Source organism: Phoca vitulina, unplaced genomic scaffold, assembly GCF_004348235.1.
Source record: "Phoca vitulina isolate PV1807 unplaced genomic scaffold, GSC_HSeal_1.0 scaffold22, whole genome shotgun sequence".
Taxonomy (NCBI): Eukaryota; Metazoa; Chordata; class Mammalia; order Carnivora; family Phocidae; genus Phoca; species Phoca vitulina.
Window position 1 is genome coordinate 20,536,992 of NW_022589725.1, and position 12,374 is coordinate 20,549,365.

The 12,374-nt window shown below is 38.7% G+C and overlaps 1 protein-coding gene across 3 annotated transcripts in view; it reads left to right on the forward strand.

Annotated features, from left to right (window-relative positions):
- Window positions 1-12,374, forward strand: part of PLCB1 (phospholipase C beta 1) — a 667,247-nt gene that overhangs the window by 209,540 nt on the left and 445,333 nt on the right. For all 3 annotated transcript variants that reach the window (XM_032419622.1, XM_032419621.1, XM_032419623.1), the window contains one exon: window positions 9,366-9,434. In XM_032419622.1, coding sequence (XP_032275513.1) covers window positions 9,366-9,434 — 69 coding nt within the window. The remainder of the gene's footprint in view (window positions 1-9,365; window positions 9,435-12,374) is intronic.

Here is a 12,374-nt window from a genome sequence, read left to right on the forward strand (position 1 = left end):
CAGGACATTGGGGACGATTTGTTGATCAATTCAGTGAATGGTCTTCTTCTGGGGAAAACACTCCCCATTAGACATATCCAGTCCTTATCCCTACTAATTAGCATGCAAAAAAGCTCAGTTGGATTTCTTTGACTTACCAGAAAACCAAAAGTGATCTGAAGAAGAAAGTCTTCTTTGAAAAGAAAAAAAGTGACATATTATTGCATACTTGTCAACTTAAAATATCTCATTTTGGAAGGTAGATTAACTCCTTGCATATTCAGGATGTCATGTGAGATTAAAAGGTCGTCAAAATCTGTGGTTGCTACTTTTGCTGCATCTTATAAGTTCTGGTATATTGTGTTTTCATCTTCGTTTGTCTCAAGATATTTTCTAATTTCCCCTTGATTTCTTCTTTGATCCATTAGTTTTACAAGAGTATGCTGTTTAATTTCCATGAATCACAGTTTTTTTAAGCCTTAGAATGTCCTTGATGAAGCAGTAAAAATTCTATTAAATCTTAAAAAAAAAAAAAAAAAAAAAAGTTCTGTGGTTACCAGAACATGGGGAGAGGCTTAGCACGATAAAATGCAAACCTTTAGGCAGAAAAATTAGTGACATATGTTTGAGTAATAGCTGAAGGAGAAAAGTGAGACTATCTGGGTGGATTTTACAAAATGGCTACCAAGAAAGGCAAGGATGAATGCCATTTTTACATACATCAGAAAATTTGGAAGTCACTAGGCATGCCATAATAGTATGATTAAAAAGAAAAGAAAATACATTATTTATCAGCCCAGGTATGTCATGCATAGGGTTGAATCAGAATATCTGGAAATAGGCCAAGCATCTTTAGAACCTCCCCTTGACTTTGTCTAGTTTCTAGGGCCCAATGTGGAAATGACTGCTTCAATCTATAGTGAAATTGGTGGTATTGACGGACACAGTGGTCTGAAGAAGACTTTCCTCAATTTTATTATCAGTTCTATAGTTGCTTATATGACTCTGATGTAAAAATTTCTTAAATGGATCTAGGCAGCTTGTCCATTGTCCAGAATGCCCTACAACAAGCTCTAGCTCTGGTTAATTTTCCTTCTCTATGGGCAGTTGTTGTCTCCATTCAAAATCTAGGACAGAGGTTCTCAAATTCCACATTGCATCTGCATTGCCCCAAAGCTTAATTAAAATACAGATTCTGGGCCCCACCTCAGAGGTTCTGATTCAGCCAGTCTATGGTGGGACCTGAGAATTTGTGATTTTCATATATTCCAAGGTGATGTTGACGCTAAAAGTATTGTTCCAGGGACCACGCTTTAAGAACCATTGGTCTAGGGAAATGAAAGAATTTAACTCATAAAGTAGATAGGTGGTATGCTCAAATATTACATTTAGTTAAGGTTAAGGAATTAAAAGTGGCTTTCATTACCAGATAACGAAGCTTAGCTGGCGTTGCTCTTCAACCATAGTGAAATAGGTGTAGACCAGAGATAACATTTTAGATGATTTAAAGGGAAAATCTGGCTACATTTACATCATCTGGACTTTTCAAGCGGAAACAGCTTGTGTGCCTGATTAATCTATATTATTTCCATATTTCTTTACAAGTGACTTTTTATGGAGATCAGATTTTATGCTCCCACAAAATATCCACAAAGATAGTTTTAAGCATTTATGAAACTATTTGCCAAATGATGGATGCTCTTTCTAGTTAATCTGATTAGCCTGAAATGAGGACTTTTGCTGAGCACAGGCATAATAGAAAGCTGTGACAATACAGTCTTTATCATTGTAGTCACAATTAAAAAAATACTCTTGAGTCTTTAACAACTGCGATATCATATTTAAACCATAAAAATGTGGTGAATCCCTCTATGCCTGTTAATAAATAAGAACTAGGAAAATAAAATATATTGTTTATAAATACCCAATATATTCCTGCTTTTATTCATCTTTAGAACATACACAGATTTTCCATGGTGATTATGGAGACTTTTTTCTATTTTTTATAGTGTCAAAAAAATAAGTTTAAAATAAAGCCAGTAAGTATTGTTTTAAATTTTAGCAGCCTTCATTTAGAATATACTAATGCTCCAGAACCTAGGAATCATGTGTGGCATTTTCTGCACCCCACCCCCACCCTGACCTCCCTCCCTCCACCTGCCTGGTCATAGATGCATTAGGTTATAAATGCATCAAGTTATAAACATAAATGCTATTAGAATTGTTTTATTAATTTTATGTCCTAAAACAGCTTTGGTGCTATGGGTATAATTTTATGTTTACCTGCATTAGCTTTCAACTTACACAACTTTCTGTTATTACATGAATATATAAAAGTTTCCTAGGGAGCTAAAGAAGGAAGTAAGAAGGAAGAAATTTGGCTCTTGTGTAACCAGGGGCTTAACTACCTTTCTGGTTATGTACAGAAAAAATTAACTAGATATTTGCTAACATATTTCACGCTGCCTCGTGGGGACACAGCTTGTGAAAATCAGTGTTACATTCTATTTATCATAATATTTTTTTTTGTACATGAACAAAAATGCATTCTTTTTAAAATTTACATCACTCAGTTAATGTTCCTGCTATTTTGTGAATACTGAAAAATAATTCTGTAGAGGAATAATTAGATCTGGGGGCATGTGGATTCTTTTTCCGTTCTTACTCAGTCTCAGTGATATCAGGTAATTGATATGTTTTCTCTTGGACTCAGTTTTCTAACCTGCAATCTGTCCCAACTCCGTAAGTCTGCAATTCCATTAGAGTAATTGTTTCCTGATGGACATATTCAAAAAAGATGACACTATTGCAGCCATGTTTATGCTGGGTAGAGTGCCAAGATATGTAAATTCATTTACATCCCTTTTTATAAAGTGCGTTAAAATATGGAAACAGTAGGGGGCAATGTATTTGTTATCTGTTGCTGTAAAGCAAATTACCACAAACTTAGAGGCTGGAAACAACAAACATTTATTATCTCCCATTTTAAGTGGGTCAGGGTCTCACCTGCTTTGCGTCTTACAGGCTGCATTAAAGGTGTCTTCTGGGCTGTGTTCTCATCTGGAGCTGGAGTTCCTCTTCCAAGCTCATTCAGGTTGTTGCTGCAATTCTGTTCTTTGTCATGGTAAGACTGAGGCCCTCACCTCTTAGAGGTCTTCCCTTTTCATAGGCAACACACAACACAGCAAGCTGGTGAGCATCTCTGCTGCTTCACGTCTCTCACTTCTAGACCCTCTTTTGAGAGGCTCACCCAGGATACCTCTCTTTGGGTTAAGTTTAAGTCACCTGATTGAAGACTTTAACGACACCCACAAAATCCCTTCACATTGCTTCTCCATTAGTTCTCTTGTTTGCACTGTGGAGGCCATAAGACCCATGTCACAGTGGTGTTGTAGGTGATATATGATGAGGTGATATATGCAAATAGTATCTCTTACAATTCCTGCCACCTTGTTGGTTCTCCATTGTGAATGGCCATGATTACTATTGCTGTTGTTATTATGAATTATATTACTTGACTTTGCCTCCTTCCATGGCAGGAAACTTTAATTGAATTGCTATAATTTTTCAGTTTTTATCTTGTTGGCTCAAACTATGTCGATAATTATTATACTACCCATAATACATGAGCTATCTCATTGCCTTTTCTTGATTTCAGATGTTAATCTAATTTTGCATTTAACTGTGACACATAAAAGTGAAAATCAGTTTTCTCTAGAAGTGGTCTTTCTTATTTTGGTTTCAGGGTTTTATGAAATGTCTCTAGAGTTTTAGATTTTCAGATGCTTTTCCTTTTGTTCGTTTGCATTCCATGTTCTTCTTCTACATGTGTTACCTGTCCATTTTTGGCTTTTCTACTAGGATCTTTTGCCTTTCACTTGGAATGGGAAATGTTGCAAGCATATGACTTGATATTTGTGCATTAGTCCCTGCTCACTAAGTAGAGATCTTGGTTTGATTTAACAGCAGCCCGTTGAGGAAGGTGCTGTTGGCATCTATTTCTCTATTTGACAGACAAGAATACAAGGCACAGAATTCTGTAGTGATTGGTTTGATGATGCATAGATTACAAATTTACAGAAACAAGTTTTCTGCCCCCTAGATTTATGAAATTTTCTCCATTTTAAGCGTTGGGTGGTTTAAATAAAGAAATCCAGACGTATCGCCTTTCTCTTTTCCCTGCTGTAGTTGGTATTGATGACCCATGCGCCTCATCTCCATTGGAGTTTCCTACACTGAGCCTCTATTATAGACTTTTGGGGAAGAAGACAAAATTGAAGGCTAGAAACAAAGGAAACAAGAGAGTGAGAGAGACTGCAGGGATTTTTTTTTTTTTTTTTTGAGAGGTACATTAAGCAGTTTTCAGTCCTTCAGAAGTGGAATAAAGTAAAGGAACAAAGAATTGAATCTACTTCATCTGCTTCTCTTTAAATTAAAACCCTTCATTAAAGGATTCTAAAATAGTTTTTTTCTTTAACATTGGGCATTTTAGGGAGGTTTGACAGTCAATACAACATATTAATGTCTTCTACTTTTGGTAAATCGAGGTTGAACAACTTAATGAATACAACATATGTGGAGGTGTCCACAATCACCCCACCACCCCACCACACACACCCAGCCGTTAATATCTTCCCTGTGAAATGTTTGTGACTGTAATTGCTGCTCTGATTATATATTGTGTGAACTTGAAGTACGTTATTATATTGGGTGACAATGGAATTTGATGACAATGCACAGGAATTGGTATTCTGGAAAAGAGTTGGTTTTTGAATTTTATTCTTTCCTGAGTTTGCAGTGCATTTCATGGCTCATCTACCTCACAGTGGGTTTGTGGCTGATGGATTGAAATCTTTCTGCTGAATAGTAAACATCAGAGATAATTTGGTCTTCCCTTAGCTTTTCTCATCACTCATTCAAAATATCAAAAATAAATCCTTGATTACTGTTAATTCACTTTCATCCGTACTGACAAAGGGAGAAGGCACATCTGTCAAAACTTCAGTGGATAAATGGGGAAGGGTTCCTCTGAGTGTGGTCTCCAAGCTTTGTAGGGGGGCATTGTGTGCCTTGGAAATAAAGGGGGTCTATTAGTTCATTCTTGTTTTACTGGTCAAGGTAGCCCGCAGGCCTTTGGACACTCCAACCCTCTTTCCATTGTTGGATGGGTTTAGAGGTGAGAGAGAACCAGTTTCCTTCTTTCACTTTTCTAAGGATGTCTCTAACGTTATTAAGTGTAAAATAAAGGTTATCTAGTATAACATTTTCAGCAAACAAACTAATGTCAGTGATTGCTTAAATTTGTGAACAGAGACATTTGCTTGTATAGGGTGAAATTTAATGCTAAGAACACTTATTAGAATTGGTGTTGATGCCATCTGTCATTCAGTGGTTTTTCTTCAATTAAACTGAACTAAAGCCTAGATTATTCACCACTAGGCATGTGTTTGCATTCAGTAGGTAAATATTTTTATTTGACACTTTCCCGTATAAAGAAATGACAGTTGTAGATTCTTCCTAGAACGTACTATAACATATTAAGTAATGTATAATTTTATCAATCATAGTCACCTAAAAAGCCTTCTAATAACAACCACATGAATGAGTGTATATTGGAGCTTGTCAAAGTGTGTTCTATGGACCAGCAGCATCCACAGCACCTGAGAGCTTATGAGAGATGCAGAGTCTCAGGCCTATCCCAGTCCTGCTGAACCAGAAACAGATGGATGGCACCCAGCCAGTCTGTGTTTTAAGTTTTCCAGGTGACTCTAATGCAGGCTAAGATTTGAGAGCCACTGATATAGAAAGTGTTATCATACTCATTTTATAGATGATACAGTTGATGCTTGGTATGGGACAATGATTGGTTGAATACATAACCAGTTAATTTTAGGGCCCTTCTTCGAACCCATGGGGGGCCCTTCCTACTTAAACGTCATGTGACCTCCCTCTCTTAAAGAAATGAGTAAAGGAATAGTGAATTCCATAAAGCCAGAAATCAGTATCTCTTAAATGAACCGAGAAAGGGACCATTTCACTGCTTTCTAGTAATGAGAGTGAGTTGTTCAAACTATTTACTTGAGAAAATTAACCTAGAAAAAGTTTTAATGACACAAACAATGTTTTTGTGGTCCTGTGCATTGGGTTCCACATTTTCTTTTTATTGGAGGAGACAGAATGGGCTATTGTTAAACCCCAGAGGGGAGGCTATTGCATGTTAATAGAAGTGGGAGATACTATTTTAATCATTGCTTTCTACTCCAGTGAGTCCATGGACAGCTTTTCCACCTGGGTCTTTCCCATGCCACATTACCCACGTTGATAGTGCCCTGCGGTGGTTTTTCTGCACACACAATTTTACACGCAAGCAAAAGAAGTTTCTTAGTCGCTGTGGTATTGGAATGAATCCCCAGGGCAGCTGTTGTTAAGTACCCCTCTGTGACTTGGGGCATGAATGTTTCCTCTTGAGTTGAGAGTAGAAAACAGTGTTCATTATCTGTAATGTAAAAGTCTATATAATGACTCCTGCTAAGATCTAGTTCTTTGTGAACTCAATTTGGGTTTTGTGTGTATAAACAAATAAGTGAAATTTAAGTCTATTGTTTCCTCAACTGGGAGGAACTTCTTTGAAAAGAAAATGTGGCTATAAAATTACGTGCATGTATTATGTGTGTGTGTCTGATTTCTATCCTGCATATATGTAAAACATCATGTAACATATATGGAAAAGTGTACTACACATAAATGTCAGTGTCTTATGGATAATTATAAAGAGGACACACATGTAATGCCTACCACGTCCAGAAGTGTTTGTGATAACTCTCCATGAACCCCTGTTGTGTATCTCGAGTGACTTGCAGTTTCCTGCACACAATTCCTGCCTCTGTGCATTTGCACCTACTGTTTCCTCTTCCTGTAACCCTCCTCCCCCCTCAAAACCACAGAATTGTAAGGCTGGCAAACTGTTTCTCATCCTTGTGTATTAGCTGAAAAGATGTCATAGCCCACATCTGCAGTATACTTTGAAATGTCTCCTTTAGAGTATAATAATTGGCTTTGTGAAGGAGCTGCTCAAAACAGTTGTCTGTTTTCTATTTTGGTGTCATTCCTCAGTACCAAGCGTGTACCTGACATGTTGCAGCATTTGATAAATAATACTCCAGGGAATTGATGACTGGCATTTCCACTTGGATAAACCCCTCAAACCAACATCTCCAAAATGCATCATCATTTTGTCCATACTTCCAAGTCCCAGTTTGGAATATGTAAACCCTCGGGCTATCCATGTCTTCTGTCTTCCCTTTAGGCAATTCTTCCTCCATATTACGGTTCTCATCTTTCTTCCAGTTACCTACCTAATGAAGGTAGCTTCATTTGGTCTCCTGTCTCTCAAATGTCCACTTGGTTCTGGTTTTCTGGATGAAGCTTCTTCAAGCCTGGTTCTCTTCTTGTGTCTCTCCTTCCAACACAAGTTTTGATAGTCTTACTGTGGAGATAAAAAACCCAGACCAGATGCTCCAACTCCTCAAGTCTGAGGACTTTATTATGCATTTCCCTAAGTGAGGCATTGAGCCCTGCATTGATGCCATTCTTTTCTAGCACTCATGAGGTGACCTTCAGTATTGTGGATGGTATGGCCTCCGGGGAACTTTGGCACCAGTTGTTCTGTCCTGCAAGATCTTTGCTGGGTGGCTCCCTGTCACACCCCAGAGTTTGGGAGGATTTCCAGAGTCACACTTGGCAAGGAACAGGTCGAGGGATCCGCTAAAATGAGGAAAAGCAAACTTAGACAGCTAGGGCGAGCAAAAGAAAAGAAGGCACTGTTTCTTGACCTGCCTTCACAGAGAAGGTATGCGGCAGCCAGGTGTTGTTGGACCTGCTGTGTGGTTGTTGTGCATCCCAGCAGACAGACTCTACCTCCCCCATGACTGTTATACTGTACTCATGAGATCAACCTTAGGTGCAAGAAATGAATCAGACCATTTTGCATAGAACATTTGGAATTGGTGGCAGCTGTTTGAAGGAATTGTCTGGGAACCCCAGCTACGAGAACTTGGGGACATTAAGACCTATGAGAAATTACACCCACTCCTGTCCAGAGAGTCTGAGTAGCTAAATAATGATGTAGTGCCTCCTACAAGGAGAAGGGGATAGGATGGCTGCATCCAACTCTTTTGTTATCAGCATGGGTTGGATGGATGGCTGGAGTCACTTTAAGATGACTGTTCGTTGCAGTATAGTTCCATCTCACTGATGTAGGGTCTACTGTATAACTCGGTGATGTGGGTGTCACAAACCTCATGGCTCAGTGTTCTAAGATGGACTCTCAGGGTTTCCATCCTTTTGCCTGTATCCCTTTCTGGTATCATCTCCCATGACTTTTCTTCATATGTTCTGTGCCCCAGGAATGGAACAATGAATGTTGCCCATGAGAATCCCTTCCCACAGTGCCATTACATCTTCCCTGTGCTCTTTCTTCCTCCTGGATGCCCCTCTATCCCTGTCCTCCTCCCTACCCGCAATGTTCTCCATCTCTAAACATCTAAAGGCTGTGAATATCTCAAGGCTCTGCCCAAAACTCTAGTCCTTTCTCATCTGGATTTGCCAATGTTATGCCTTCCAACTCCTCTTCTCCATGCTCAATGACTCTTCCAAGGACTTTTCTCTGGGACCCTGGGGGAACAACTTTCTTTTCTCTTTTGACCCCCATAGGAGTTAACTTTAAAGTTGGCATGAGCACATTCTCCCATGTCTTATGTATATACACTTCTTTACTCCCCTGTTTGATGGCAGGTACATCCAGAGGCACTATCATATTGTATGTATCTTGTATCCTAGAGTAACTTGCATTTTATAGGTGTTCAGTAATATATAATGAATAAATGAAAAGATCGGGGCATAAGATAGGTGTGCTAAAGGCTAGGGAGGGGGTAGGTAGGTGAGGCAGATTTATCTCTTTCCCTTGGCCAGGTGAGCTGATGGGAGCCTCTTCCACCCCTCTTCCCCAAAACCCCATGCCATTCACATATCCTCACACTAAGACCGACTCTCAGGATTATTTTTTCAACTACAGGACAGGAAGGCCCAGTTCATCATGACTTAGGAATGGCTCATAGTATAGACTGGGGCCCCTACCCATGCCCATTATACTTTCAAAATGTCTTAGAACATACAGTAAACCGAACAGTTAGAAGTTAGCTATCTTGCTGTTTCCATTCCAATTCCATTGGTAAACGATGTGAGAGAAAAAAAAATATCCTAACTGCAGAGAAATCTCCAGGCAGATCCCAAGAGAACATTATTTTTTAAAAAGTGATGTCAATGATATAAAACAAAGAAAAGAGATCTGTGTGGATGCTTAACAATTTCACATTTTTGCCTTCCAGGAGACGGAGCTGTTAGATCTCAGCCTTGTCAAGGATGCCAGATGCGGGAAGCATGCCAAAGCTCCCAAGGTAGGAAGTGGAGCCTTGTGCCCACACCAGATGCTGCTTTGATTGTTTAGCTGTGTCATGGTATCAATTAATTGCCCCAACTAAAAGTTTCTCTGCTGTCGATGTTGTAAAACACAATAAAACAGCCAGTCCTTCCAGAAGCCTCTATGCCTTAAACATTCCCACTTTTGTTAAAAGAAGGTAACAGGGAGTAAATATATAGGCAGTTGGACATGGGAGCTTGCTGTCTGTGCTCTAATTTTAGTTTTGTTTGAAAAATATATCACAATGCTAGAGATGCTGGGTAATTCTCAATAGTTAAGATGTGCTTGAAATTACTTGAAACCTTCCTTGAACCTCCTATTCATACATGAACTAACCTTTAGACAAGATGAATAATTATAGTATAATTAGAATAATTAGAATTGTAGTTCTAATACTTTGCAACTGCCATCATTCCATCCATGAAGCCAAAGGCTCTGAAGTTCTTCTATAAATGTCACTAGTGAAGATCTGCAGAACTTTGGGATTGGATCGGTTGTGGGGCCCATCAATTCATTTTCGCTTGAAAAACTTACTGCAGACATATTCAAAGCAGTGTTTGCAGTTTATTTATTTTTTGAAGATTGTTTAAAAATGTTGAATAAAGAACATACATACATTTTTTTTTACTTAGATTCTCTGGTGGAGTCTAGTAACAGAGTGTGTTGACTTGTCATGAAAGTGGGAAACTACTCCTTATTGTATTTAAATCTTAGTATTCTAAATACTTCCTTTCTAGCAAAGATAATATTGTCAAATAGGGAAGTACAGGTGCCATTCAGGAACTCCTGCCTCTTACCATAATTGATATAAAACTAGCGATTTTCTATTTGAGTATCTGCCTGCAACTTTTGTTTTATTCTTTAAAAGTCAAAATACTTTCCTTGACATTAAAAATGATCTGTTGCTGTGGAGAGGCAGAAAGAGAAAAAAAATCACCTAGAATGATTATTCTTCAGATATGTAACAGTGCAATAGTTGCTGGCAAATTCTGCCATGGAAAAACACCCAAATACTGCCTTTACTGCTGTAGGAGTTAAGCCCATCTATAGGAAAATGTGAAAAATGAAAAGACAGAAAAATCCGAATTACTTCGCAAAGGTTTCTCTAAGTATTTTCATGGGCAAAGTCTTTTATTTGCCTTCACCTCTTTGTAATATAATAGAATTGCAGTTGTTTGGTCTTTTAATTTTGCAGCAAGCTTGTCATTATTAATGCTTCACTGGTGATTCAGAATTGTTCAGTTTTTAGTGTGGGAAAGAAATTTTCTCCTTCTTTCCCCCAAAGTGTTCCAGCCAAGTTTCACGGGAACCTGTTAGTTCCAAGAACTTTATTGATAACATAGTCATAAAGTTTGCCTTTTAATGCAAGTGTATTGGCCTAACTTGAAATTTCATGATCAATATTGGTTAAAACTGCTGCCTACACGCTGTCAGACTCCCTTTGTCTGCAAGCATCAGAGGCCAAGTCAGCTCTGGGGCTTCTGTCTCTCTCCTTCATTGCAGGACCCAGCCTGCTTATCAGTTCAGTGTTTCATTTATGGATGCCATGGGATACATGTCTATTGAATGATGATAAAGGAACAGAACCAGGGTCTGTTCTGTGCTCAGCTGATAAACCACTATTAGATCCTAAAATACTTTTCTTAAGGACAGACGTGTGCACTCAGAATACTCTGGCTTTTACCGTTTTTGTTTTGTTTTTTTTTCCACCAAAGATTGCTTTCTCTGTGGATTATCAATGTTCTTGGTTTCTTTCTTTTCCGTTCCTTGCTGGTGTTCAAGAACTTCAGTTGACTTTAGTATTTTAAAACCCGGGTTCTGTTGCATCAGGCGTCCTCATGGGCGACATGGTGATCATAATAATGACAACAATAACAGTAATTATAATAATAATAATAAGAAGAAGAATAATGAATGGGCACTTCATATCATTGCCATAAGGACTGAATGAAAATTCATTAGCAAATCTTTAGTAGAGGAGTTCTCAAATTTGACTGCTGTGGAATCACCTGGAGAGCTTTAAAAACCGATGATGCCTGTTTCCTACCCCCAAAGATTCTGGTGTTCCAAGTGTAGTGTAGATTTTTGAAAAGGGCTTTTGAAAAGATTTGCAGCAAAATCTGAGCACCGCTGCCTTAACTTATCACTGCTATTTAATAAGCACTTGCTAAATATTAGCCACCGTTATTGGTGTTATTGTTATTTTTGTATTTATTATTATTAAAAATTTCCATCAGATTCACAGGAAGTCAGTTTTTAGTTCTCTTAATGTGGAAAAGTTTATGTTGTAAAGAGAGATTGGGGGACGGGCTTGGCCAAAAGGGGCTTTGTGGTTTGACATGCCCAAAAGAAGGTGATATTACTATCAGTTTAAAAGTCTTTCAGTTGCAAAAGAAAATCCCAGCTCAAACTGGATAAATAAAAAAAAGTTATTAGAAATGATTGGAATGCATTGAAAATGCCAATGGAAGTGTAGGGTCCAGGTGAAGGCTCACACACCTCCTCAAAAACTGTCACCAGGGAATATGTATTTCTTTCTCTTGCCAGTCTGGCTTCCAAGGTTCTGGAAGCGATTTTTCTTCCATCCTCAGGATCCCATTTGTGGCCATCCTCTGCTTGCAGCTCCAGGCTTCCTCAAGTAGCAGCAGTTGGATAGGGGAATCAAAAGAGAGACCAGCTTCCTGAATATAACCACCTTGTAGAAGGAAGCGAATGGCCCCGGGGGCGGGGATGGGGTGGGGGTGGGGATAAGTAAGAGGAGACCATTGTGTTGGCTTGAATAAAAGCAGCGGGACCCAGAGCATAAGATTAAAAAGTGTCAAGATAATCACTATGGAGTGAGAGAAGCATGGAAACTCCGGATGGGTGGGCAATGTAACATGAAGACAGATTGAGTGGAAGACATTCTGGGGGCTTT